General features: G+C 35.9%; 7 protein-coding genes across 7 annotated transcripts; 4 read left to right on the top strand and 3 right to left on the bottom strand.

Moving 5' to 3' along the window:
• Positions 1 to 2406: 2406 nt before the first annotated feature.
• MONOS_11258 (uncharacterized protein) lies at positions 2407 to 3067 on the bottom strand (the record flags this gene model as incomplete). Its single annotated transcript, XM_067863772.1, has 3 exons — positions 2407 to 2498; positions 2638 to 2752; positions 2960 to 3067. 3 exons carry the CDS (start codon positions 3065 to 3067, stop codon positions 2407 to 2409), a joined length of 315 nt encoding a protein of 104 aa, XP_067730365.1.
• Positions 3068 to 9494: 6427 nt separating this feature from the next.
• On the bottom strand, positions 9495 to 11310 carry MONOS_2203 (Cytidine deaminase). Its single transcript, XM_067872110.1, has 7 exons — positions 11115 to 11310; positions 10973 to 11043; positions 10831 to 10920; positions 10700 to 10743; positions 10458 to 10634; positions 10322 to 10407; positions 9495 to 10095 (listed from the first exon to the last, which is right to left on the bottom strand). The coding sequence occupies exons 1-7, from the start codon at positions 11271 to 11273 to the stop codon at positions 9781 to 9783; spliced, it is 942 nt and encodes a 313-aa protein (XP_067730364.1). The 5' UTR covers positions 11274 to 11310; the 3' UTR covers positions 9495 to 9780.
• A 292-nt stretch (positions 11311 to 11602) lies between these two features.
• MONOS_2202 (putative Cathepsin B) lies at positions 11603 to 12780 on the top strand (the record flags this gene model as incomplete). Its single annotated transcript, XM_067872109.1, has 1 exon — positions 11603 to 12780. The coding sequence occupies one exon, from the start codon at positions 11603 to 11605 to the stop codon at positions 12548 to 12550; it is 948 nt and encodes a 315-aa protein (XP_067730363.1). The 3' UTR covers positions 12551 to 12780.
• Positions 12763 to 13979, bottom strand: MONOS_2201 (putative 60S ribosomal protein L5-2). Its single transcript, XM_067872108.1, has 2 exons — positions 13925 to 13979; positions 12763 to 13836 (listed from the first exon to the last, which is right to left on the bottom strand). Exon 2 carries the CDS (start codon positions 13820 to 13822, stop codon positions 12902 to 12904), a length of 921 nt encoding a protein of 306 aa, XP_067730362.1. The 5' UTR covers positions 13823 to 13836; positions 13925 to 13979; the 3' UTR covers positions 12763 to 12901.
• Positions 13980 to 14071: 92 nt separating this feature from the next.
• MONOS_2199 (putative Antiviral helicase) lies at positions 14072 to 18364 on the top strand (the record flags this gene model as incomplete). Its single annotated transcript, XM_067872105.1, has 7 exons — positions 14072 to 14375; positions 14449 to 14958; positions 15054 to 15350; positions 15439 to 15734; positions 15936 to 16061; positions 16179 to 16329; positions 16488 to 18364. 7 exons carry the CDS (start codon positions 14072 to 14074, stop codon positions 18362 to 18364), a joined length of 3561 nt encoding a protein of 1186 aa, XP_067730361.1.
• A 116-nt stretch (positions 18365 to 18480) lies between these two features.
• MONOS_17374 (uncharacterized protein) lies at positions 18481 to 19257 on the top strand. Its single transcript, XM_067870288.1, has 4 exons — positions 18481 to 18522; positions 18609 to 18774; positions 18829 to 18907; positions 18974 to 19257. Exons 2-4 carry the CDS (start codon positions 18609 to 18611, stop codon positions 19137 to 19139), a joined length of 411 nt encoding a protein of 136 aa, XP_067730360.1. The 5' UTR covers positions 18481 to 18522; the 3' UTR covers positions 19140 to 19257.
• Positions 19258 to 19362: 105 nt separating this feature from the next.
• Positions 19363 to 26747, top strand: MONOS_2198 (putative Regulatory-associated protein of mTOR; the record flags this gene model as incomplete). Its single annotated transcript, XM_067872104.1, has 10 exons — positions 19363 to 19476; positions 19646 to 19751; positions 19817 to 19917; positions 19968 to 20043; positions 20098 to 20177; positions 20238 to 20348; positions 20515 to 24864; positions 25114 to 25360; positions 25544 to 25873; positions 25999 to 26747. The coding sequence occupies 10 exons, from the start codon at positions 19363 to 19365 to the stop codon at positions 26448 to 26450; spliced, it is 5967 nt and encodes a 1988-aa protein (XP_067730359.1). The 3' UTR covers positions 26451 to 26747.
• Between the last annotated feature and the right edge of the window lie 123 nt (positions 26748 to 26870).

Genomic DNA, 26870 nt, shown 5'->3' with positions numbered 1-26870 from the left:
TTTTATGGCCTTCAAAGAAAATTCCAGCCGAATTTCGTGTGATGCTCAGTTCTTCAATAAATATCTGGGAAGACAACGATGGCTGGATGGCCGATGCAATATTGAGAAGATACGCAGAAGATGTTCTCCTTCCAGGAATCGTGAAAAGACGAACTCTTTTGAACAAAGATGAAGAAAGTTGACTTCTTCTGCTGGACCCTCATCCATCGAAAGCACAGCCCGACATTTGGCAAAAATTCGCTGATGCCTCCATCGACGTGGTAACTTTCATCCCTCACAGCACATACCTCACTCAGCCTCTCGACCGTGGAGTATTTGCCGTCTTTTTAAAAAATGATTAAACACAAAATATGTCGTTCCTTCTTCTTCATCTGTCTCTCTTCGAAGAAAAGCAATTGCAGATGCCCTTCCTCAGGCTCTGCAAACAGCATTATTGCTTGAAACAAAAGTTTCATCGTTTTGAAAAGGTGGTGTGTTATCAAATCAATGGCATACTGTTCTTTCAACGTTGCCTGATGAGCCTTCTGTAACACTTAAGAAAAAGAACCGCAGATTTGATTTTCATGGAAAAAGTGTAACCGACCAAGATTTTTTGGATGAATGGAGAAATCAAAAGAAAATAAAAGAAGAGAAGATAAGGAATGATGATAATGAAAAAACTGTGGAAAAAAAATAGTTTGATGATGAAAAACCAAAGAAAAGGAAAATTCCACGAAAAAAAGTTTTTTTTGATGATAATTCTGGAGATGAAAGAAAACAAGAAAATTCCAGAAAAATAATCAAGAGAGAGTTGATTGATTATATTTATTACTAGTGAACTTTTTTTAAGAAACAAACATGCTACAGTGAAATAACAATTATTTATTTATTCATTCCCATATAAAAAAATATCCAGATAAAAAACCAGCCTACTGAAATTCGTTTAAGTTCAGATGATTATTACATTTGCAATTTTGGAAGTTTCTCGTCTTAACAAACATGATCAATTTTTCAAAATGATGTAAATGAGATATATTTTTATGACAATTCCTTTTTATACAGATATCGCATAAAATACCGGACATCGCATAAAATACCGGACAAGATCGATTTCTCAATAACTGCAAGAGGAATATTTCTTGCAATTTTTCTAAAAGTATTTCTCATCAATACAAACTCATTTGATTTACTAAACCTTCAAAATAGCTTCATTTGTACTAAGAAAAAATTATTTTTAAAACCTCGGAGAAATATGATTTTGAGTTTCTCCGCGATTTTAATAAATAATTTTTTCTTAGTACAAATGAAGCTATTTTGAAGGTTTAGTAAATCAAATGAGTTTGTATTGATGAGAAATACTTTTAGAAAAATTGCAAGAAATATTCCTCTTGCAGTTATTGAGAAATCGATCTTGTCCGGTATTTTATGCGATGTCCGGTATTTTATGCGATATCTGTATTTGGGGGTAAATACGGACTTTCAAGCTTTATTTGCACAAGGAAAAGAAAAATTGCTTCACTCATAACTTTATTTCGCTTTCTTCGATTACAAAATAAACTTTGTTTTCATTTCTGTTAACAAGTATCATTGAAATCAAAACATGGAGTTTTGTGACATTCTGCTTATGTCAAAAAATGGTCCCATTTTTAAAATGTTTTTTGTTCTCAGAAAATCAATGAAATGTGCATAATTTTTCAATGAAAATGCCTGAAGTGAAATATTTTTCCGCATATTTATAACATTTATCATTTAAAATTGGAGTAATTGTTTTAATGAGAAAAAGTTTCTAATCAACAAAGCTAAAGAAAGAAATTTCATATAAAAATTTTTAATGATCTTTGTTTTAAAAAAGTTTTCATTAAAAAAAATAAAACAATTTGAACAAAACCAAGTGTTTTTATTGTTATTGATATTGAAGTGAAAAATTCATAATAACTGGGTGATTCTTTTTGAAAAATTCCTTTTGCTTAGTTTTCTCATAAAATAAAAATTTCATATTTTGCTCAAATTTCTGTTTCAGCTCACAAATCTCCTCAAGAATGTTTGAAATAGCATTATCCTTGAATAGATTCCATATTAGCGAAGTTTGGTGTATGCCAACGAAAACTTGAGCAAAATATGAAATTTTTGATTTATTTGAAAATTAAACATTTGTGACTTTTCAAAAAGAATCACCCAACTTGTATTTAAATTTAAATATATCATATCGCTAGTTCTATAATAATTGAAGCGGAATCAGAATTTGAGTATTTTGAGGAGCTGAGGATGAAGATGAAGATGAAGATGAAGATGCAGAAGCTGATGATAAAGATGAAGAGGAAGCAGGAAAAACTGGAAAAGGAGCAGTTGAAGATGGAAGAAAAATGTTTGTTGATTTCCACTGCAATTGGAGAAGCCAATCAAGTGAATGATCATTTGATTGCGTATCTAGAATTTCTCTTTCTCTTTCTCTTTCCAACAGACAAACCCTTTCTTCTTCTCTTTGGCTCTCAAGCTGTTCTCTTTCTTTTTCTCTTCTGCTAATGGCATGATCAATGGCGACCAAATTCTATGTTTGCCCTATCAATTAGTTGAAAAAAATTTGGTTAATGTGAATGTTCAAAAAATGTTTTATTTGTATAAAAAGCAAAGTTATGGTCAATATTTCAATTAGAAAACCTTCTCTTTGGGCTCCTAGAGAAGAAATTCTGTGTGCTGGCATATTTCCAGGATTCAATTTATCTTTGATTCTCGTGTTGTATCTTTCATTTGCAATCCGTTTTGCTTCTTTTTTCTGAAAATAATCGTAAACAAAACTGTCCAAAAATCGTTGATTTGCTTCTTCGTCTTTTGCAGCGAGAGAATTTTGAAGAATGTGATAATTAGTGAGACAACAAGCAACGAAAAAGTTCTCTCCGATTTTTTCAACATCGAAAGGACAAGGATAACGAAAGACAGAGAATAATGTCTTAAGTCTTCCGAAAAAACGCTCAACAATAACCATTTTTGATGAAATTTCCTTTGTCCCATCTGGTTCACTAATGATAGCCCCCAGCTCTGGTCTTGCACCCACATAAGCTGAATCTGCGAGTATTTTCGATCCTTCCATTTTGTCCTGGAACTTTGGATAGTGCTCTTTAAACACGCTGTGATCGTGTGTTGAACCTGTGTAAACCTCGCATATAGTGCTCGCTGTGCCCGTCTATGGATTTACTCCATCTTCCACTTTGCCACAATAGCAATGATGCTTTCCACTATAAAACTTCTTTCCTTCCTTCAGTTTTCCTCCTGGTCTGCAAATAGGAATCACGGTGCAATCTAGCACAATCCCAACATCCTTCATTTCTTTCAACCTGTCTTTGCGAAATGTTAGGAATAAATCTGCCAATTGGTGTTTGAGAGAAGATGTTATTGAATGCGACAATCTGTTTGTCGCACTCTGAGAATCGAAGAAAGGCGAAGCAATCGAAAAGGTTAGTGTTGGGGAACCATGATGCAAAAAATTCAGAAGCAAAAACAAATGTTCCTCCAAAGTGTTAATTGCTCTGTCTCTTCCACGGTGCTGAGGAGATTCTTTTTTGCAATAGTGATAACAAAAGATCGAATTCATTACTTGAAAACCCTGACAATCGAAAAAATGAGCGAGATGGATCTTCAAGTTTTTTGCAAGCTATTTCAATGATAGAACGTTGAACTTTTACTGTTTTAATTTGCAGAGCTTTCAGCAAAACATTTCGTTTTTCGACACTTTCAAGAATGCTTTCAATGTTGATTTGAGACATAATGTTCACTTCTGAAAAGCGTTATTAACAATATATCCCATTAATTGAGGTTTTTTTTAAAAAGATCATTTTTTTAACATTTATTTTACTGATTGTGAGAAATTCAATATGGTATTTTCTGTATCTAATTTGTATTATGAAAAACTTTTGTGAAAAAGAATCGACTTATGAAAATTGAATATATCACATCGTCATATGTCTAACGAAATTTTATTCTAAAAACATATTCCAATGAATTATCTTTCTCTTTTTTTCCAAACTTCTAATTGAAAGTGATTTTAGAAAATTATTTATTCATTAATATTTTCCCTTTTGTTTTAACTTCAATTTTTTATTTTATTCAATTTTATTGAATTTGTTTATCAAATTTTTTGAAAATTGTTGAAATATTCTTATGATGTTTTATTTAAACATTCTGAACAATTGATATTTTTCCAATCACATTTATTAAAAATTATTAAATTCAGTTTTCGCAAAAAACACCGGACATCGCACAAAATACCGTACAAGAACGATTTCACAAAAACCGCAAAAGGAATAATTCTGTGAATTTTTCTCAAAATATATCTCCCCAATAATTACTCAATAAAAATGCAGGACTTTCGAAACAGCTTCGTTTGTGCTCAGAAAACATTAATGATTGAAATTTCAGAAAAACTCAAAACCCAGTTTCTCCCAAATTTCAGAATTTTATTTTTGAGGATAAATCAGGCTGCTTTGAAAGTCTCGTGTATAAAATGAGTTTGTATTGATGAGATATATTTTGAGGAAAACAAACAGAATTGTTCCTCTTGCAGTTATTGTGAAATCAATCTTGTCCGGTATTTTTTGCACAATCTGTACTCCTATGCAGATTCACCATCACCTGCTTAATATAGATAACTTTCAGATGAGGAAGCAAGATCATCAACCAATAGAGTTAATGATTCGTTTTTCATTTTTGATTTATTTCAATTATTATCATCGTTTTCTTCTTCCGTTGGAATATAAAATAAAATTATTTTCGCAAAATCAATAAACGAGTGTTTTCGGGACGAGTTGGAGAAAACAAGTCCATAATATCACTTTTCCGTTTGTGCAAGCCACAGAAAGTGGATTTTTGAAATTGTATTAATTAGATACTGAAAAATGGGAAAAATGCGTTCAGATGAGCAATTGAAAATTTACCGTTCGAGGCTAAAAATCTTTTTCTTGTGTTTTATATTTGCAAGGATTATTGGGAGAAAGGATTCTTTTTTTATAATGAAAACACATTTAATTAAAAACATTCCTCCACTTTTTTGACTTGGGATAATAAACGGACTCTCGTGCATTTTTTTGCTCAGCACAATAAATTTTTGTTTTTCGTATCATTTTTTTCAAACTTTCTCAGATTTCAAAATAAACTGGATTTTCATATCCGTAAGCAAACATTATTTAAATAATAACATGATTTTTAATCACCTCAGACGTATTTCAAAAAATGAATATATTTTATTTATATTTTTTTTCCACAAAAACTTCTACAAACATGCAGAATTTTTCAATGAAGATGCTTGAATAAAAATATTCTATTTCACTTTTCCTTTCAATACCTCCGAAAAGTGACATCTTCAGTTTTTTCAACACTTGTTAATTATTCTCCTTTAAAGATTTTTCTCATCAATTTCCATAATTTCACCATCACTACCAATTGGCTGAAAATACTGAAATGTGATTTTTGAAAAAATTGCACGGCATTGAGAATACCAAAAACAAACAGTTTTTCGGTTGTTGTTAAAAAGAATACTTGTTTGAGTGGTATTTAATTTCAAACAAAAAAACATGATGATTCTGAGGAATTTATTAAATGGTATTTTCGTGTTAAAGAAAGAAATATTTTCAAATAAATTGATCGCATTATCGCATTTTGCACATCTGTATTGTTTTCTTGTTTCTGATTTTGAATAAATGCACATTTCATGCAAACACCTCGGAGATTTTTTTTATCGACAACGTTCAGGACATTATTGATGAGCCACTCAAATGAACATAAAACACAAGGAAATTTGTCATTCTTATCTGATATATCCTTTCTTGAATCGTTGATTCTTGTTGACATAAAGTTGAAAATTTTCAATTTATCATTTATTCAATTTTAATATGTGGGTGTTTATTTTTGAAATCATATCTTTTTTCGGGGTGTTGATTTTTCAAAAATTGTTTTCCTTTGGGATGAGATTTTGTATTCAAATGCAAATATAATCACAACTATTCCAAAAGCTAATGCATAATCTGAAATAAAAATTAAGAGGTCTTTTAAATGTCTGTTCACTTTTCAGTGTTCATTGGTTGACATTTGAAAGATATTTTCGAACCGAAAATTTTGAATGAAAAAATGTGATTTCAAAAATAATCACACATGTGTAATAATTATTGATTTCAAATTTTTCCATTCGAAATATTCGGTTCAAATGTTTCCTTTGAATATCAACAGAAGAACACTGAAAAGTGAAAATTCTGATAAAAGATATCATCTTTGTTTCAGCTTTAAAATTTGTTTATGAAACAGTTGGATAAATTCAGCATTTGATTTGGGTGATAATTTTCGATGTAATATTTTTTCTATCAAAATTCCGGGTTTTTGAATTCTCTTGGAAAGTTAAAAAATAAATTCTTTTAGTAATAACTCCTTTAAAAAATATTTTTTTTATGAAAATAAAATCAAACATAGTTGTTAATAACAATATTTTGTATTTGGGTGATTATTTTTGAATTCATATTTTATCGGTTAAATATTTCGATTTAAAAAGATCCATTGAATATCAACAAACGAGCAATGAGAAATGAAAAGACTTATAAAAGACATTTTTTTCTTTATTTGAGTTGAAACATATGTTTTTGAAAACAGTTGAAATGTATTTAGCATTTGAATATAAAATCTCTTTAAGTGATAATCAATCTTTGAAAAAACAACACCCCGAAAAAAATTATGATTTCAAAAATAATCACCCATTTGAAACTTTCAAATGAAATTATTCTTCAGCAAAGACATTAAACATTCGAAAAATCAATATCAAGAAAAAAGTTATGATCTCAAAAATAATCACACACATATGTTTAAAGCGAATTAGTTTGTTTTCAATTTGCCCACAATTTTTTTAATGAATTAATTGAGTTTTTATTGATTCTTATCAGTTATGATAAGAAACAAAAGATCAAAAAACTTAACGAACTAAAATTTTATATCCCATAATGTTCAAACTAATTATTAATTACCACAAAATAACAAAAAAAATATTTGTTGTTATATACCTTATTTTCGTGTTTTTTCTTTGAATCGTTTCAAATTACAAATGAATGAAATACTTTCAAAAAATGTGATTTCTTCATTTATTTTTAATAATTTGTTTTCTAATTATTCAAAACTAATAAACTGATTATTCGATTTTGGAAAACTTATCATTCGAAATTGATAAACTTATTGTTCAATATAAATAAAATTGAGTTTCTAAAAAAAAATTGTTTTGGAAAATTTTGATCATTGGCCGAGTGTTGAATAGTGATAAAAATATTTTTTTTGTCATAATTTTTATAAGTCATAAGAAATTGAACCCAGAATTTTTATTATTTGTCAATAAACATTAAATTATATGCTTTTCCTGAAAAACATCATTATCCTTTAAATCGGATAATTTACAAATGAATTCTTCTCAGATTGAAAGTCTTCGTATGCAAACTGCAATATTGCTGATATATTCGTATTGAAAATCAAACAGATAAACATCAAAAAAAAAAAAAAACAAACAAAAAAATACATAAAGTGTTTTTATTGATATATTCAATTGTGATGAAATTTAGTTTTTTACACATTAAATTGATGCAAATAGTATGTTATGAACGTCTGAATTTCTTTGAAAAAAGTCAGCTCGCGTCATTCAGTGCCCTACAGTGATGTGCGTGCCTTGGTATTTATACCACAAAAAAGGATTACGACACAACACTTTGGACATATTTAAATTGAAAATGAACATTGAAAAAAAATTATTTTCTTAAAGCCCTCTTTGTAATGAAAGATTAATAACAAAAAAATTTTTGTTTTTCTTTGCATTTCTTGTTTTTTTTTTTTTTTTTTTTTTTTTACACTTTTTTTTTTATGAGTGAATGAGAAATTTTTCAGTCAGGTCACGTCACTTCAAAAATGTTCACGTCAAAAGGCATGTGTTGCAGATGCTTAGATAAGTTCACCAAAATAGAATAATAAATGATGAAATGGGGGAAAATACGGACTTTCAAGTTTTTTTTTGCACAAAGTATTGAAAAATTGCTTAGTCTCATAATAATATATCGCTTTCTCAGACTTCAAAATAAATTTGATTTTCAGATCCGTGAACAGGCATTGTTGAAATCAAAACAAAAAGTTTTCCAACATTTCACGAATGTCAAAAAATGGACCCATTTTTATTGCGATTGTTGATCTCAAAAAGTCAATGAAAAGTTCATAATTTTTCTATGAAAATGCCTGAAGTTAAATATTTTTCCACAAATGGTGAGCTAATTTTAAAATTGAATCACGTGATTATTTTTGTAATCATACATTTTTTCGGTGTGTTGATTTTTCAAAGGTTGTTTGTTTTTTGAAAGAAAACTCTAATTCAAAAGAGAAAAGGCATGATAATTGTTTTGAAAAAAAAAAGGTTTTTCCGAATCAAAAATTAAAATGCATTCAATTAGCCTTTTTTCTTTTCAGTGTTCTTTTGTTGATATTCAAGAAATATTTTTGTTCGGAAATTTTTTAATGAAATAATTTAATTTCAAAAATAATCACCCAATCATTTTTTTTCGAAATAGAAAAATTAATATTCGAAATTGATTTATAAAGGAGATTATTTTTGAAATCATTAATTGTTTCGGGGTGTTGATAACTTGGTCGTCCAACATTATTTGTAAATATTAAATAAAGTCAAATGTGAAATATATTATAATAGCTCCATCAGCCTATATATGAGATAAATGTAAGATAAAAAGATCTATTTATTGTTTTTTTTTTTCAGGGTGCATCCCTAACGTTCGAAACATATTTTCAAATCGAAATATCATATTGAAAATTATATATTTTCAAAAATAATCACCATAATTTTTCAAAATAAGAATTATTTTTTTTGGACGGACTTCAACAAATGAATTTGATTTGAAGATTGAAAAAGACTCTTATTCCAAATATTCTATGTTTTCAATTTTATTTTTTGAATAATTAGAAAATATGAGAATTCAAGTTAAAAAAATTTACAATTGTTTGAAGGAATCAAAATATATTTAAAAAAAAAAAAAAAAAAAAAAAAAAAAAAAAAAAAAAAAAAAAAAAACTCTCTGAAAACAAAATACATAGCTGTTCCTTTTTGAAATCATACTTTTGTTCGAGTTTTGATCAAAATTTTTATCTCAATGGGATTTGTCTCAAAATTTGTTTCTGCAATAACAACTTCATAAACAACGTGTGTTATGAGTTTTGTCTAATTTTTCAAAATCCCATTGAGATTAAAATATTGATCAAAACTCGAACGAAAGTGGGATAAAATTTTTGCATTTATGAAAAATTCAAAAATTTGTTCCAAATTTTTTCTGCAATCGAATAACTACAATTAAGACATTTTCGTACAAAATATAACATAGAAATATTTAAAATTAAAGAAAAATCTTTGAAATCAATGTGTGGAACAAAATTCATAAAGTTGAATGTTTTGTCCCAAGTATGATTTCAAAAAGGATCAGCCACATTTTTCTATAAAAATAGTGTTTTGCTTTAAAAAGTTGTTATTCATATTCATTTTCGCAGTGGATTTAATCAAGAATGACATTTATAAATTCAACATTTTCAAAAATATTATCCTTTTTTAAAAATACATATTTAAAAATAAAATTATTGCGCAAAAATTTCAAACAGGAAAAAAAAATTAATAATCGAAAAACACTCTTTTCAAGAAAAGGTCGCTCAGCCATTTATCTTTATTTTACATTACATGATAATAAAATCATTGAAAAACAATTTTATTTATTAATGTAATGAAAAATATTCGCTATTTTATGGATGATGAGGAACAGAAACAGGTAAATACATAAATTTCGCGCTAGGTGATAAGACTTTTATCACTGCCTCAGTTACCTCTTTTTGATGAATTAAAGCTTTTGGATCTTCAACAATCACAACTTCCTCTATATCTCCCCATTTTTGGTTATGCTCGATTACCACCAGACGTATTAGTGCACTCTGGAGAGGCGGCAGAGATGGATTAAAAGCAACATTTTCAATCAAAGCACCAGCTGATACAATTCCACCTTTCAGTCTCAGTGCCAGCGCCGCAGGGGAACATTGAGAAATTTGATAGGGAGAATATGACTAAGGACATTGCAAATATTTCAAAAAGATAATAGAATCATTTAGTCAATAATTAAAATCACAATTCCAAAATGATAGCAATATTATTAAAATTAAATTTAAACAAATGAATAAGCAAAACAAAACAAAACAAAAAAAAAAGAAAAAAAGGAAAAAAAATTGAAAGAAAGAATAATAAACATGAAAAAATAGAGGGAAAATGAACATAAAAGTTATAAAAACAAACTCTCTCCAAAGCTTCGAGAGCCAAAGTTGCAAGTTGTTTTGTTTGAGGTTGAGCTGATAATTCAGATAAATCAAACTCGGGTTTAACTGTTAAATTAGAAATAATAAAAATAAGTGAATAAATTAGTTATAAATACCATCTATTTTTGAGGTCAATGGAGTTTCCTTCTCAATTTCAATTTTTATTGAAGTTGGTAGAAATGGGTTTACCAAAATATTTGTAAGCAACACTTCTTCTCTTCCATCAACTACAAAGTGCAATTTATCAGAATGTGGTAATTCTGCTAAGAATTGTCTGCAATGTCCGCATGGCTCTGAATGAATTTATTAAAGAATTAAAATTTTTGCATAAAAAAAATAATTGATCAGTTAAACAAACCTTCTGTTCCTGCTACAAGAACAATTTGTTCTTCATGATGATGCCTTTTCAAAAAATTTTTAATATCATTAAAAATTATATTATAACGAAACGAATATAAATATATAATATTATTAAATAAAAATAGAAACCAAGCATTCGAAGTAGCGCACTGTTCCGCATGAACAGTCTGACTTAATGGAATACCTTCAAACTCAATATTAACACCAAGATATGCAGTTCTTAAATATATAAAGAAAATTGTTAATTTTGTATTTTATTTTAAACACAAACCCAGTAATTCCTAAAACAACAACTCCAACATTGAAATGACTTAGTGGTGTGATCGCAAATGGCCGAATAAGCTAAATGAATGGTCCATTTGCATCAATAAAAGCAATTCAATTTCAATAATTGATCGATTCTTTCGACAAACCTGAGCTAATCCAAGAAGAAGTTCATTTTCTCCACAACAAAGTGATTCTCTCATTTCCTTCAATCGTGATGCAGAAAACACAAAAGGTATTTTTGCATTTTCTTCTGGCGTAAGTACTGATCTTATCTTGTCTGTTGGAACACTGTTGTATTTTGTCATCAATTTATAAAAAGATAATTATATCAAAAATTGATCTAAACCTTTATATTTGTTCCAAGTATTTCTTCGAATAAATTGGTTATTTCTTATCAATATTCACATATATCATGCCGGATGATTTGAAATATTTAATATTGCCTTTTTTGCAACATATTTGTATCCGATTTGTTTAACAAAAATTCATTTCCAATTATCAGAATTTGGAAATCTTTTTTTCTAAAAAATTGATCAAACAGGATAAAAATTTTCACAAATAAATGGAACATTTTCATTGGCATAAATAGAAAACACAATGAAAAAGTATATAAAAATAACAAGCTATTATATGCATGATCAGTGTAAAGAACATGTTGTGTTTATTTTTGAATTTGCTTGCATTGAGCTTATCATTAGATCTCAATACAATTGTTAATGAAGTGAATACAAGAAGCGATGTATCGTGGGTTGCGGGAAGAAATCCTCGTTTCGAGCGAATGACAAGAGCACAGTTTAGATCAATGTGTGGAGCAAGAAAGACACCAGAATCAGAAAAAATATATCTTCCTACAAAAGTTTTGGATAACATTCCAGAAGAATTTGATGCAATTAAGGAATGGCCATCATGCGAAACAATTGGAACAATTTATGATCAAGGGCACTGCGGAAGTTGCTGGGCCATGGCTTCATTTGAGTCTTTGCAAGATAGATTTTGCATTCACTCAAACGGTTCGATGAAACCACTTTTATCAGGTCAACATTTGACATCATGTTGTCCTGGTTCAAACGGTTGCAATGGTGGATGGCAATCAAAAGCTTTCAACTTTATCAAAGGAAATGGTATTACAACTGAAGAATGCATTCCATATCAAATGGGAACATGCAAACATCCTGGATGTTCAATGTGGAAAACACCGAAATGCAATCGAACATGCTACCCCAATACTAAAATCCCAGTTGATAAAGAAAAGTATTATGTTAGAACTTATGGCAATATTGCACGTAAAGAAGCAGCAATTCAAACCGAAATTATGACAAATGGGCCAGTTACAGGATCGTTTACAGTATATCAAGATTTTGCAACATATAAATCAGGAGTATATCATCATGTTAGTGGAGGATATGATGGATTACATGCTATCAAAATTGTTGGGTGGGGAGTTCAAGATGGGGTGAAATATTGGAAAGTTGTCAATTCGTGGAATACTGACTGGGGAATGGACGGAGTGTTTTTGATTAAACGGGGAAATAACGAGTGTGGAATCGAAGGAGATATTGTTGTTGCTTTGCCTAAAATTTAAAAGAGGTTTATTTTTAAAAAAATTAACCGAGAGCAAATATATATGAAAGATTTTTATTTTGCGTTTAATTTTATGATTATTTTTCTATTACTTTTTTGTGTAATTGATAATTGCATGATATCATTTGCCTATACAAGTTGCAACAAGATAGGTGAGTTGTATTCAATATTTTTAAAGCAAATACATATTTTTTAAAACAGAAAAAACAAAAAGCAGAATATGTGTTATAATTTGTTGGATCAGTCTTTTTTTAAAAAGGTAAAAAAGAGAAAACTGACAGAAGCAAGTTACCTCCTTTTTAATAAGAAGTGCAGCAAAAGACTTTCAATGAGCATGTAAGCAGCAATGGGCTTACATATCAAGAAGTGCAGCATTGACAGACTTTTGCTTTCTCTTGATGTTGGCCAACTTTTGTCTGAATCTTTGTCTTCTCAACTTCAACGGCCATTTCTTCATTTGCCCTCCTGGGAACAATGGTCCTTTCTTTTCTGGAACTTTTTTCTCTGTTGGTTTGAATGATGGATCGGCTCTGATTGCTGCATGAGCGGACTTGTACATTGCTTCAACTTTATCAGCTGTAATTCCAGCCTTAATGTATTGCGAGAAGTGGCTCTTGTATGCTCTTTCATCTTCTTTCTTCAGATCCTTCATGTATTTGGACACATGAATTCCAAAGATATGTTCACGAAGAACAGCCGCATCAAGCTTCTTTGTTTTGGAGTTGTAGCCAACAAGACGTTTGTCGTTGTGTGGAATGTTCATGCCACCATCAGTTGCTCCTTTCATAACTGCAAACACTTTTGATCCAGTTGTTGTTCTGTGAAGACCAACATCGAGGAAGGCCTTGAACGGACGTGGTCCTTTTGCATTTGGAACAACTGGCTTTGATTCTCCAGTTGCTTCTTTCACACCTGGATATAATTTGTCAAGGTGCAATTTTGCCAACAAGCGGCGTGCAAGAAGAAGACCAGTTGCATAGCATGCAGCATAATTTGTGAGACCAACCTTGATGCCATATCTCTTGAGCTCGTGAGAATAAGCACTGCACATGCAGCTATCTCCGTACACATGGGCCATAACGATTTGGCAGATAACATCACGGTTTGTGATACGAACAACAAGTCTGTGCTTGGGGTTGTTAATTGTACGCTGATCCTGAATAATGAGTGCCTTTCTAGCTGTATAATCAGTTTTACCCTCACGTCTACGACGATATTTGACCTGATAGCGACGATAGTAGGCTTTATCTTTTTGAATTTTATGAAGAGGCATATTTGTGGATTGTTCTATTTCGATAAAGCATTTAATGTTTGCAAAATAAAAGGTGAAAATGCGTAAATTAACATTGAAATAAGATCAAAGAAAATTACAAACATTTACTTTGAGAAAAGTAAAAAATAGTACAACTAGATCTTGATATATAATTTATCTAAATAAACTGCATCAAATTTTTATTGTGCGATTTATAAAAGTACGTGATTCCAATCAACTCCGCAATAATTTTAATTGGAGTTGTTGTACATGTATGATACTATGAAAAAGAATGAATTGACATTTGTTCCATCCGCTACGCACCATGAAACAGAATCAGAATTGCCACTTCTTCCATATCCTGAAAGCACAAAACATTTTGAAGAAAAAAGAGCAAAAACACAATCTAAAATTTGTGAAAAAGTGTTAAGGAAATATATATGCTCATATGAAGTGTGCTATCCTCCTGGATGGAAACATGAAAACAAATTCCATTTTCCAAATAATTCATCCGATTCATCCAGTGAACTAGAAAATAGTTGCCAGAAATTTTCAATTAAAGCATTAAATAAAAGTATGAAGAAGGCTATTTACAACTTTTATTCTAATATTTATACGTGTCTTTAAAAAATATTGTAAAATTTTAGATGAATCTGTAATAATTTCATTTCCCACATATTCTGCAAAAAGCATGATATACAAGCATGCCATATCTTTGAGCATTAAAGAAGATAAGAAAGTCATATTTGTTTCTGCATTGAACGAGCTTGCAATACGGACTTTTTATGAACTGAATGAAAATTCAACATCTTCAGGCTTAATAACAGAATCCACATCTATTTCTCCTGAATCAAAATGTCTTGTTACAACAAGCAAGCATTTTTTGGACCTTCTTTTCCATCAATCATGTATTTTGAACGAAATTGATAGAGTTATTTTCGATGAAACAAATTTTTATAATAACGAGCAAAACAATTATTGCTGGGAGTTTATAACAATGCTACTACCTTCCACAATAAAATTATTATTATTAATACATCCAATAAGCAATACACGAGAAATTGCTGAATGGATTGTTTTACTAAAGTCACAGCCATGCAACATCATATATTCAAATTATAGATCGGCTCCTCTCGAACATTTTTTATTCCCAGTGGGTGTGCCCTTCATTAGAAACAAGAAATTTAACAGATCTTTATTAATGGCACGAATAATTTTGCTATTTATTTGCTTGCTCCTCGATTTATCATAGGTGCAAACGGATTTTATTTAGCACTTGACGGAGAAGATAAATTTCATGCTGAATCATGCAAGACTGCTGTCAGCTTTTTGAATCAATTGGAAGACGACATTCAGGTTTCTGATGGCAAAACTGAACTTTGCGGTAAATCAACGTTGATGTGTGCAAACTTGAGCAAGCCAGTCAAATATATCATCAAGCGCAACTTAGATCCATGTATTGTTTTCTGTTCAAATTGTGCTGCAGCAGGAAATATTGCTTGCATGCTAAAAAATGAAAATTTCTTCGGAACATGCGATCCAGATAATGGTGTGCAAAAGTGAGATATCGTTTTTTTTCATTATTGATAGATTAACTTTTTCCATCAAAATTCAACAAACATTATTTTTTTGTTCAGTTGAAAAGCAACGAAATATCATTCAAACTGCATTTGACAATGCAATTGGTCAAATGAACGAACAAGACAAGCAAATGCCCCAAGTACGCGAAATGCTGCAGACTCTGCTGAGTGGAGTAGGAGTGTATTACAACGGGATGCTGCCTGTTTTGAAGGAAGTTGTTTATCGTCTCTTTCAACAAGGCTTACTGAAAGTTCTTGTGGCAACAGAGGAAGTGGCAGAAGAACTGGGAACGGCAGCAAGATCGATTCTGATCTCTTCGCTAAAATCAGAAGAGGCAGGAAAAGAGCAATGGGTTTGAATAAAGAGAGAAAGAGAAAAGGAAGCAGTTGCAAACAAGCATATGTAAATGTTTTATTTATTTATTTAATTATTTTTTGAAATTGCTTTTTTGTTTTTAAAACATATTTTAGTTGGTAATTATTGATTTTTGAAAAAATTTAATTTACTTCTTTTTTTTTTTTCAAAATTTTCTTTTTTTTCCCTACATTTTAAGATGACACATGCTGCATATTCGTGTTTATGCAGCTGTGCAGGAAGACACAACATCGACAAAAGCGGAGTTGTTGTTTCTGTAATTAATAGCTCCATTAGCGATGAAAGAATCTTCAACATTATAAATGTTTGCATTTGAAGTAATTATTTTGTAGTAATAAAATTTGATTATTTTTAATTTCGTGTTTATTTGCACCGGAAACACTCAATCAAAATAACAATCACACAAACAATGACTGGTTAGAATCAACAAATAGAATATCATTCACAATTTTCAATGAAGTTTGATGAACTTCTTAATCTTTATGCAACACAAAATGTTGAGCCGGAGGAGTTTATCAAGGACACGTTTCTGAACCATCAAATAGAAAATCAAGTTTCTCAATTGCAAAAAGGTTTTTATATTCCTTCCTTATATTTGTGAGCTAACAAAACACTTTTCTTTAACTTTTCTTTTTTGATTCTATTTGAATGTTTGCATATTGCTGTTCATTACAAATGAATTTCTAACTTTCATTCTGAAAAATAATAAAATAATTAAACAAAACATAAGATTTATCGTCCCTGCAATCTGAGCACGATTCAATTACGATTGAGAATGAAGACGAGGCAAAGGAGTGCTGTGAATGCTTTTCTCTGCTCCTTCGGCTGCGAGAGGCGTTCTTGGGGGTGATGATGCACCCTTCTTACTCTCTTCCATTTCTGCAGCCAGGCAGGCTTGTCCGCGTCAAAGAAGGCAGACACGACTTTGGCTGGGGGGTTGTGCTGTCGCTGGGAAAGAAGAAGCTTCCGCGTCTAGCTGGTGAGCAGCTGAGAGAGAGAGCACGCATCAGAAATGCTGATCTGGTGCTGATGGAGTTTGAGTGCATGCTGCCTCAGTGTTTGAAGGAGAAAGAAGTTACAGAAGGATCAATAGGATCAATAGGATCAGAGGAATTGGAGGAGGAGAAGGAAGAAGAAGATGTTGATGATGTCGTTTACATGGTGAATGTGCTTCTTCAGTCAGAAGACAAACAAAACGTTAGAGAAAAGCCTGAAGAAGAGGCACACACAGCAGACAGCATATCGAGTTCATCTGCACAAAGCAATGCAAGTTGCACTAATTCTGCTGACGAAGAAGCGGAAGGCGTAAACTTTGAGCTGGCTGATGTCGCATTGACATCACTTTCTGCTCTTTCTTCACTGCGCCTTTCTGTTCCAATGGACATCAGCAGTGCAAATTCTCTCTCTACATTAAGCAATGTGCTTGCTGCAACACTGCAGAATTTTCCAGAAGGGATTCCTCTATTGGACCCTGTGGAGGACATGAAGATACGCGACCCAGCATTCCACAAGCTGACGCAGCATATTATTTCACTGGAGAAACAGCTGAGTCTGAGGACGTGCATTCATCAGGAAGGGATGAAGGAGAGGATCATGAAGTATCAGCACAAAATGTGGCTGGAGTGTGAAATGGCCAGGTTGACACATGAATCGACTAACACACCGATCCGCTCTGAAGTCGCAAAAATAAAGAGGAAAATGCTGATCCTGCAGAAGATGGGGCTTGTTGAAGAGGATCACGCTCTTTCGCTGAAAGGAAAGTGTGCCTGTTTCATTCACTCAGCCAACTGCATTCTTGTGGCAGAGCTTCTTTCCAGCGGTGTTTTTGACTGTCTGAGCGAAGTTCAGCTTTTGGGAATGCTCGGGGCGATTGTGCATCCAACGCTCCACTCTCAATCATCAGACGTGAAAGCAAAAACAGAAGTGACAGAGACTGTCGAAGTGAATGAAGAGATGGTTGCTCCTCTTCAGAAGCTGAAGACAGTGATTGATGGCATCGTGGCTGTGTGTGAAGAAACGAAGAATGCATTCACAGATCCTCAAATCAGTGATAGGATTCCTGTTACTTCGTCTGTCTCTCCTGCATCATCATCGTTTCCACTGTATGGTCAGCAACCGTTGATTAGCGCTTCAACAAATCCATCATCTTCTTCTGCTTCTGCATCATTGCGTTCTTCTTCTTCTTCTTCTTCTTCTTCTTCAACTGAATTATCTTTCAACCCATCCCTTTTAACATCAATTTCATCTCAAGTTAATCCATATTCAAAGCAAACAGAAAAAGAATGGGAAGATTTATTGTTACCGCCGGACAAAAGGGTTGTGAATGCTGTTTCGATGCTTGCACAGAAATACTCTATTAGCAAGATAATCGAGAAAAACTCTATATTGGAATGTGATCTTGTTCAAATTTTGACTCAAATATTTACACTGTTAAAAGAAATCATGTCTGCTGCAAAATTGATGATTGATGTTGAAAAATCGACACTTTGTGGACCTAAGCTCCAAAGCAAGTTTGAACATTGCTTAATGCTTATAAGTTCTGCAATAGGCATTGCTTCACCTCATTTTCAAAATATATCGGATGATAAAAAAGAGGAGCTGACTTAATCAGCCTCTGAAGCAACTTATCTTTTATACGTTAATTTCATCATAGAAAATTTTATTGCTTTTATTTTAATTTGTTCTTGATTCAGAAATGGAAAAAATTGTTTGATCAGGTGTATAATTTATTACATATTAAGTGATTCTTGTTTTTTTTAATAAAAGTTTTCAAAATTCTTTCGTTGTTGATGGACAAAATTTTAAATTTCTGTATTTTTTTTATCTATTTTTGTTATTTTTTTATTCGAAGATGGAGGAAGCGGTCGAAGTGACAGATGTTAAAGTTGAACCAAATGAGTGCGAATTGACAAAAGAACTAACAGTTACAATAGGATTTGATATAAAATCGGCCATTCCCGAAGCATTTTGGATTTTGCGCTTTGTCTTTGATTTTTCAATGAAAAAACAAGTTGTTGGTATGCTCTTTCATTTTCTTTGAATGGAACAATGAGCTCCAATATCTTATTAAGAGATGGCAAGAACTGAACCAAAGACATATGGAATTGGAAAGCATATTGAAAAATTCCACGTTGATCATTTAGATATAAGGTTGTTGAAAATTTATGAATACATCAGTAAATTTAGATCTTTTTTTAAACTTTTCCAACTTTTCAGTAAAGTCAAAGAAACAACAATATTGAATATGGGCCTTCTAAGTGCAAGCTTTTTTTCTGGAAAAGATGAAAGTCATCCTCTTCTTGATGTTAATATGTGCACAGAGATCTCAAAGAAAGATGGAAGCGAAGAATATATCCGCACAATACTTAATCCACTTGAGTAATTGTTTAAATTTAACATTTTATTTTAAACATCTTTTTTGGTCCAACCACATCTTATTCTTTTATTCATCACAACAATAATTGATGGAAAAACCAAATAAATAGCGAACTTACAAAAATATTCTTCCTTTTTTTGCTTTTTTTTTTCTGCCATATCAAAAAAGAAATATTTACAAAATTGGAAGAAAAAAATGTTTTATCCCATCTAAAAAATGAAGGGATCAAATGATCCAATCCGATCAAACAAGCAAGCCTCAGCCGAAGTTTTTCGCATCAACACTTCATGAACATGGGGGAATCCCCCAACCAACCGAACCAATGGAAGCTCCAAGGAAAGTCGTATGATTATTTGAAATTGACCGCATTTTGCGCTTTTCTTTTGTAATATTTTCATTAACCTGTTTATTTTTTTGTGAATTTGTCTTCTTTCATTTGAAAATATTTCACTTATTTTATTTTATTTTTGATTTTCTTCTGTTTCATGGATATTTTAACAATTGTCTTCAAGATTTACACAACAAAAATTCTTTTAACAATTTGCATTGGTCGAGGAAATGTTCCACCTGATTCATTTCCTATTGCTGATAATTGTAAGCACTTGGAATGCTGGATAGGTATGAGACTCGAATATTTGCTTTGTTTTCCATTAATTATTTTTTTTTTTTTTTGTTTTTGGTAGATGTTTCAAAATTGGATAAAAGGCAAGACGAAATTTTGTACGAGCATCTTTTTAAGCAATACGAAACTTGGTTTAAATCAACAAAGCCTGGTGTAAAATTGGTATGTTGTAAATAGTAATTTTTTCTTTCTTGATACCAAAATTTTCATAGGTGTCATTTGCAACTCCTATTGATCCTACTGATAAACAATTGAAAGAAAAATGCCAAATTACTCGAGCGGAAGCAAGTTTGTACATTTTCTAATTTCATTTCTTTTGGTTTATTTTTGTAACCCATTTAGAATCTCATCGAGTATTTTTTCATTACAATGGGAGAGGAGTTATTCAGCCTCACTCAAAATACTTTTATGTCTTCGATGAAGTATGAAAATTGTCATTCAGTTAAATATCAATTTTGAATTATTGTGAATATTTTTTTTAGAAACATATGCATTATGCCCCAGTTACATTGAAGGATTTAAACTCATGGATAGGATCCCCAACTGTCTTTGTTTTTGATTGCTCTAATGCTGGAGATATGATATCAAAAGATGTTTGTATTTTTTACGTGGAAATTGAATTTTTAGGAGAAAATTAAAATTTTTATGGTTTTTTCTGTGTTATGAACTTATTTTTAATTTCATATTATTTTATTCAATGCACTTCATATTATCCAAATTATTTTAAAATTAACTTTTAATTTATTCAACATTCATCAGTCAAACATTTGCACAGAAAAGAACGTTGTTCTATGCGCGTGCAGTGCTCGAGAGACGCTTCCTCAAATCAACGGTGCCCCTTTTGATTTGTTCACAGCGTGCCTGACCACTCCAATCAGCATGGCTGCCCTGTGGTACACACAAAAATTCCATCTCTCAACATACCCAGCCGCTGTGTTTGAGAAGATCCGCGAAGGCGGCAACCAGAAGAACAGCATTGCGTGGGAGCTGAACTGGATCCTGACAGCCATCACCGACACCATTGCATACACGACCTGTCCGAAGGAGCACTTCATCACACTCTTCCGCGACGACCTCTTCCTCTCTGCCATTATGCGCCACTTCCTCCTCGCCCAGCGCATCATGCGTCTCTACGGCTGCAACCCCCAGTGCTACCCTCCTTTGCCCCCCACACACAGCCATCCTCTCTGGGTCTCCTTCGACATGGCCATCAACCTCGCCCTCAAGCGCACACAGCAGCAGATGGAGAACCAGAAGCCCAGCGCAACAGTTGGCATGCGCCTGGTGCACGACGAGCTGCAGTTCTTCACGTCGCATTTCAACTCCTTCGAGATCTGGCTGGGGCTGGGCATCAAAGAGCAGGAGCCGCCCACGTTCCTCCCGATCATCCTGCAGTCGCTGCAGCACCAGATCCTCCGCTCGCGGGGGCTACAGCTTCTGGAGCAGTTCCTGTCTGCAGGCGTGCCTCTGGTGCGGCAGGCCATCTACGTCGGCATTCTCCCCTGCGCCATCCGCCTGATGAACCCAAACACCGACCACCAGCCGCGTCTCACGTCGATCTGGGCGCGCATCTTGGCAGTGGAGCCAAAGAAAGCGCAGGAGCTGGAGCACTTCCAGGAGAGCTTCAGCCACATGGCGCAGAAGTCGAGCTCACACGAGATCCGGGCGATGGCGCTGTTTGTGCTCTCGCGCATTCTGCAGATGACGAAGCGGCCGAACTACAAGATGGTCATCTGGGAGAGCTTCTTCAACCACCTCAACGAGCCTTCCAAGCAGCTGCGTGCGTGTGCGCTGCTGTGCATCGGAGTCTGCTTCCAGTCGACATACGCTGCGAAGAACAGAGCGGTGCAGCTGAGCAACTTCTACCTGCTGTTCGAGAAGCTGCACGACCCGCACCCAGAAGTGAGGGCAGCGGCGGTGTATTGCCTGTCCTCGTTCAGTCTGTCTGCGAAGGACATGCAGATGACCAGCGAGAAGGCGCGGGCGATCGACCAGATCATCCCCGAGCGGCTGATGGGGTGTGTCACCGACGGCTCTATTCTTGTCAGACGAGAAGTGCTGTCAGCACTGCAGCAGTTCATTTTGAACCACCTCTCCACCGCTGAGTCCTTCTTCGGAGATGCTTTTTTGTACCAGCTCGAGTCCAACTCGTCGCCGTACCAGGCGCTCGTGCCTCTCCAGACAAAGACACTCAACCAGCTCAGCACTGCCACATCCTCTCCGCCGGCTACCTCGTCTGGCTCTGCTCTTTCTCCTCTCCAGGCATTCGGTGTCAACCCGCCCGTTGAACCGGAGGCACCTTCATCTGCCTCTGCCCGGCAGAGCTCGCCTGTTGTTGCCGGCAGCGGCAGCGGTGCAGGAACTCCTCACTCCCACTCGTCCTCATACAGCACATCCAGCCAGCTCGGAGTGCCGCAGATAAGCTCACTGCGCCGCAGGTTTGTGGGGCGGATGACTCTCATTCCCCCATCCCCAGACATCACCCAGCACGGCAGCCTTCCGCAGGACCCTGTCGACCAGCTGGCAGCGTCGCAGTTGGCGGTGAAGGACAACCCCTCTCCTGAAGGCACATTGCCCAACGCAAACCCAGCTGAGATGCGCATCTCCGCAGCCATCTCTTCTGTCTCCTTCAGCTCCCCTGGCGATCTCGAGCGCAGTTCCAGCCAGGCTGCTGTGCCGCGCTTCAAAGAGGCTGCTGACTCGGTCTCACTCACACCCTTTGCACAGCTGGCTGACCATGCAACAGCAATGGCTGGAATGAGTGCTGATATGTCTTCTGCCAGTGGAGGCGTGCTGCGTGGCACGCTATTCGGCCCTGGCTCGTCGGTGGCATCAACAGCAGGAGTGATAAACGAGCCTCCATCTCCCTCGACGTCTGATGAATACAACCCATTTGAGGAAGGGATGACACCCGTGGGCACAGCCAGACTGGGAGCTGGTGCTGGCACCACAGGCAACTTCATCGTGTACTCAACTGGAAGAGGCGGGGCAGCTGTTCCGCAGCCCATTCCAGGCGGAGACAGCGCTATGGGCAGGACACCCCACGGAGCAGGGCAAGCAGCAGGGACAGCATCGACACCAGGCAGTCTGATGCGCTCTCCCTCACACATCGGGTCATCTGGTGCTGGCTTGTCTCTGTCGCTCTCACGGTCACCGATGATGTCACTGCGAAAGGAGGATATCGAAGCGTATGCGAACATGCTGCTGACCCCAATCACGTCCTCCATCACCATCGGCGATGCCTTCATCACTGCGTGGCGGGCACAGGCGCTGTTCTGCGTGGACCACTTCGACGAGCTCAGCCGCACGGCGCGTGAGTTCTCAAACGGCTTCCGCTCTGCTGTGCTGTCGCTCATGCACTACAGACAGGACCCCACACGCCGGCCGCGCCCTGTCTTCCCCAACAGACACTACACGCTCATCTACACGTGGTGTGCTGAGCATTGGAAGGAGCCTGTCGTCGGAGGCTACTCACAGCGCCCTGAGACCGATCCACCGATCGGCCAGCTCTACTGCACGGAGCCTGTGTACCCGCCGCCTGGTTCCCCGTTCCTGCAGACAGAGTTCGCATCCCTGAGTCTGCAGTCGCTTTCACCCGCACAGTCGTTGGGATCGTCGATGGGGCTGCGCACATCTTACTCTGCTTCTGCCTCTGCCTCTTCTTCTGCTTCTGTTTCGTCTTCTACTGCCACCACACCTTCGATATTCAGCAGGGAGCTTCCAAGCAACTCTTCCTCTTCCTCCTCGTCTTCTTCCTCTTCTTCATTTTTCACATCGTCTCCTTTCCATTCAGTCAACAGCTTCCTTCCCGCTGCGCCTATCACTGTGCATCCACTCACACAAACAACATCATCACAAGAGAAGAGAGAAGGCTCCTCCTCTTCCTCCTCCTCCTCTTCTTCTTCTTCAAATGCTGCTGGCCAACCATCACCCGCTCATCCAGTTGCTACTTACTCTTCTTCCTCTGCTTCTGCCTCGAATGATCTTTCTTCGTCCTCATCCTCCTCTTCATCATCTTCTTCTTCTTCTTCACGTCCATCATCAGGTGCCTCCACAAGCGGTGTTGAAGGATCTCTCAACACATCTCCCACTGCTTCCTCTCCTTTGCTGTCACCTCCTGCCCCTGGTGCTTCTTCCTCTGCCTCTTCTTCTTCTTCTGCTTCTTCTTCATCGTCAGCAGCAGGCGGAGCATCTGCTTCATCCAGTGCGCCTTCTTCTTCTTCTTCTTCTTCTAATCAGACACCATCAGACCCATCCTCTGCACCGTCCACACCTTCAATGGGAACCACCACTGCTTCAGCAGGTGACCCCAATGCTGCATCAGGGAAGATGCACTCCGCGCCAACGATGGCAGAGCAGCTGATGGAAGCGATGCAGACTGATGTGGTGAGTGGAAGCATTCCTCCGAAGGCCACCACGCCTGGACCTGAGCAACGAATGCCTGCTCTCTCCGCCCTCAGCAGCCAGTCTGTGGCTACAGGCGCCTTCAGCACAGGCACCTCTGACATGTCACTCTCCATCGCCAGCAGCTCAGCCAATGTGCGTGCTTCAAGAGCACTTTCTGTTGGCTCAGCGACACACAACAACCTCTTCCACTCCACAGGGCTGCCTTCTTTCCTGCCCCCTCCTTCGCCTGCTGCTGCAACAGTTGGTGTTGGAGGGCCAGGTGTGCCTGGAGTGGGTGTGGGGGTGGGTGCAGGTGCGAGCATCCTCAGTGCAGGGCAGACGATGGGGGCATCGTACCCGACGATCCGAACAGCAGAGGAGCTGACTTTGTCGAATGCGGGTGTGATTACATACTCCAATGGCATCACCCACACCGCCTTCCATCCACGTGAGCACATCGTGGCGATTGGCAGCGCGAGAAGGAACACAGTGGGTATATACGATGTGTCAGCACTGCAGCAGAAGAGCATCGGAGGCGGGGGAGGCGGCAGAGACCAGCGGGATGGAAGAGAGGAAAGAGGCGCAGGAGGGCGCGGAGACAGGAAAAGGACAGAGATGAAGCTGCAGAGCCACATTCGCACATTCCAAATTCCACCGCCGTCGCCACCGAATCTGCAGGTGGAGAAAGTCGTCACCCATCTCAACAATTTTTGTCCTGCTGGGGTTTGTTGATGGATGATTGCTTCTTTTCTTTTTGTTTTGAATGCTTCAATAGGGAAAATAAAATATTATTTTTTTTTAAAAGTGCTTTTTGACATTTTTGCTTTGAAACTTTTGTGTGAGCATTTTTATAATATGTTTATTTATTCAATTTTTAATTCTTATTTCTCTATCATTCTTTCCTTTTGTGTTATTATTCTGCTACATTTCACATTTACCCCCCCCCCCCCCCCTTCCTTCCATCCTCTAAAGTATCATCGCCACTCTCAGACGCCTCAGTATCTTCCCATAGGACGGCCCCATCTGTCGTCGCTGGACTTCATCAACGAAGGCGTCAACACCCGAATGATCATCTCGCTCAACGACAGCACTGTCAATGTCCTTTCTTTCCCAGAGACTGAAACAGAGTCCCGTCTGATTGCCTCCTTCTTCGCTTTCCCGCGCTATCTCTTCCAGCTGCGTGTAACGGGAGAGGATATGAGGAGCTCGCTGACACCTGGTTTGTTTATCTTTTATTGCTATTATTTTTTTTTTTTTTTTTTTTTTGAAAAGTTTAATTTTCATTTGTTTTGATCGATTAATCTCTTCATTTTTGTTTCCCAAATCTATTTCACCGAATAATTATATTGTGTTTATTTTATTAACCATAATGTTACATCTTTAAATATTACTCTTTTTTCAGTGCAAACGGTCGTAGGAAGCCACCCGACATCCTCGTCGAGTGTTCTTTCCTCTTCGTCCTGCTCGTCCACACATACAGAGCCGATCTTCAAGCTGAACTGGTCTCAGACAACCGGGCTGATGGCTGTTGCTGGAGAGCCTCTGTCGTTCCGCATCTGGGACGTGGAGCAGGAGTTGTGCATACTCGACCAGCCAACACAGTTCGACCAGCCTGTCTCTGCTTTGTCAATGGACCCCACAGGATACATCGTCGTGCTGGCATCGGGGAAGCGGCTGCACATGTTCGATCGCAGAGAAAAGACGAACCCGTGCTTCAATATTTGTCTTGATGGTTTGAGTTATCATTTTTTCATATTTATGTATATGTATTGTTTTATTGTTAATTTTGTGTTTATTTGTTTGTTTGACATTAAACATTTTGCTTTATTTTTTTTTTAAACTTCTCTACAACTGCAGACAATCCGCTATGCCTCTCTCCAAACGTTCTTCGACTGAACAGCAACATCTTTTCTGTGGCGTTTTCGATGAGTTCTCGGCAAGACCTTGTGATTGCCAGCAACAACACAGAAATCACCTTGATGGATGTGCGGCAGCCTCACCGCTCGGTGACGTCTGTCTCATTGGCTCAGCGCCTGGGAGCGTATTATGCCACCACCACTTCTCTTGTGGCTGGGTTCGACGACCAAACAACAGCATTTGCGCCCCATCCAACACAGCCGTATGTGTTTATCTCAACGAAAAAGACACTGTTTTCTTACCAAAAAGTTGGAACTGAGCTAAGGCCTGCAGCAAAAGGACTGCATCATATCACCGATAGAGAGTATCCGATACAAACAATGACATGGCATCCCACAGAAACTGCTTTGATTGTAAGCTATGGTACAAAACATGCAAAAGTGTTTATGTGAAAACCGCTGTTTATTATTCTATCAATAACAAAAAAATTTTTATTCATGTTTATTTGTTTTTTTTAAATATTTTGTATTTTGCGGTTCTGTTCGTTTTCAATGGTTTAATTGTTTTCTTTCCTCTCTGTTAAGAACTCAAAAATCAATAACTTTTCCCACGAGAGATTGAGATCCATGTTTTATTTGCGTTTTAATTTTCCAATGGATTTTTTTAATTTTGCTTCAATTTTATATTTACTGGAACTGAGTATTATTGTAAGTTTTTGGCAAATTCAAAGAATCCAGTACAATTTTAAACTCAGTGATTTTTTTTTTATTGATTATTTATTTGTATACACTAAAAATTGTTCAAAATCGAAAATTTTTACAAACAAATTCGAATAAATTACATAAAAACTCTGAACTTCGAATAAAAATGAT

The sequence above is a fragment of the Monocercomonoides exilis genome (assembly GCF_001643675.1).
Source record: "Monocercomonoides exilis strain PA203 chromosome Unknown scaffold14-1859848, whole genome shotgun sequence".
Taxonomy (NCBI): Eukaryota; Preaxostyla; order Oxymonadida; family Polymastigidae; genus Monocercomonoides; species Monocercomonoides exilis.
The sequence above is the reverse complement of the archived record's forward strand: the minus strand, read 5'-3'. Positions and strand labels throughout refer to the sequence as shown.

Coding starts and splice junctions, on each gene's coding strand:
- MONOS_2203 (XM_067872110.1), bottom strand. CDS start 11,273: ATGACAAAATACAACAGTGTTCCAACAGACAAGATAAGATCAGTACTT. Junction 10,744..10,830: donor TGCGCTACTTCGAATGCTTG/GTTTCTATTTTT, acceptor TTTTTTGAAAAG/GCATCATCATGAAGAACAAA. Junction 10,408..10,457: donor ATTGACCTCAAAAATAGATG/GTATTTATAACT, acceptor CTAATTTAACAG/TTAAACCCGAGTTTGATTTA.
- MONOS_2201 (XM_067872108.1), bottom strand. CDS start 13,822: ATGCCTCTTCATAAAATTCAAAAAGATAAAGCCTACTATCGTCGCTAT.
- MONOS_17374 (XM_067870288.1), top strand. CDS start 18,609: ATGGAGGAAGCGGTCGAAGTGACAGATGTTAAAGTTGAACCAAATGAG. Junction 18,775..18,828: donor AATGAAAAAACAAGTTGTTG/GTATGCTCTTTC, acceptor TATCTTATTAAG/AGATGGCAAGAACTGAACCA. Junction 18,908..18,973: donor GTTGATCATTTAGATATAAG/GTTGTTGAAAAT, acceptor CCAACTTTTCAG/TAAAGTCAAAGAAACAACAA.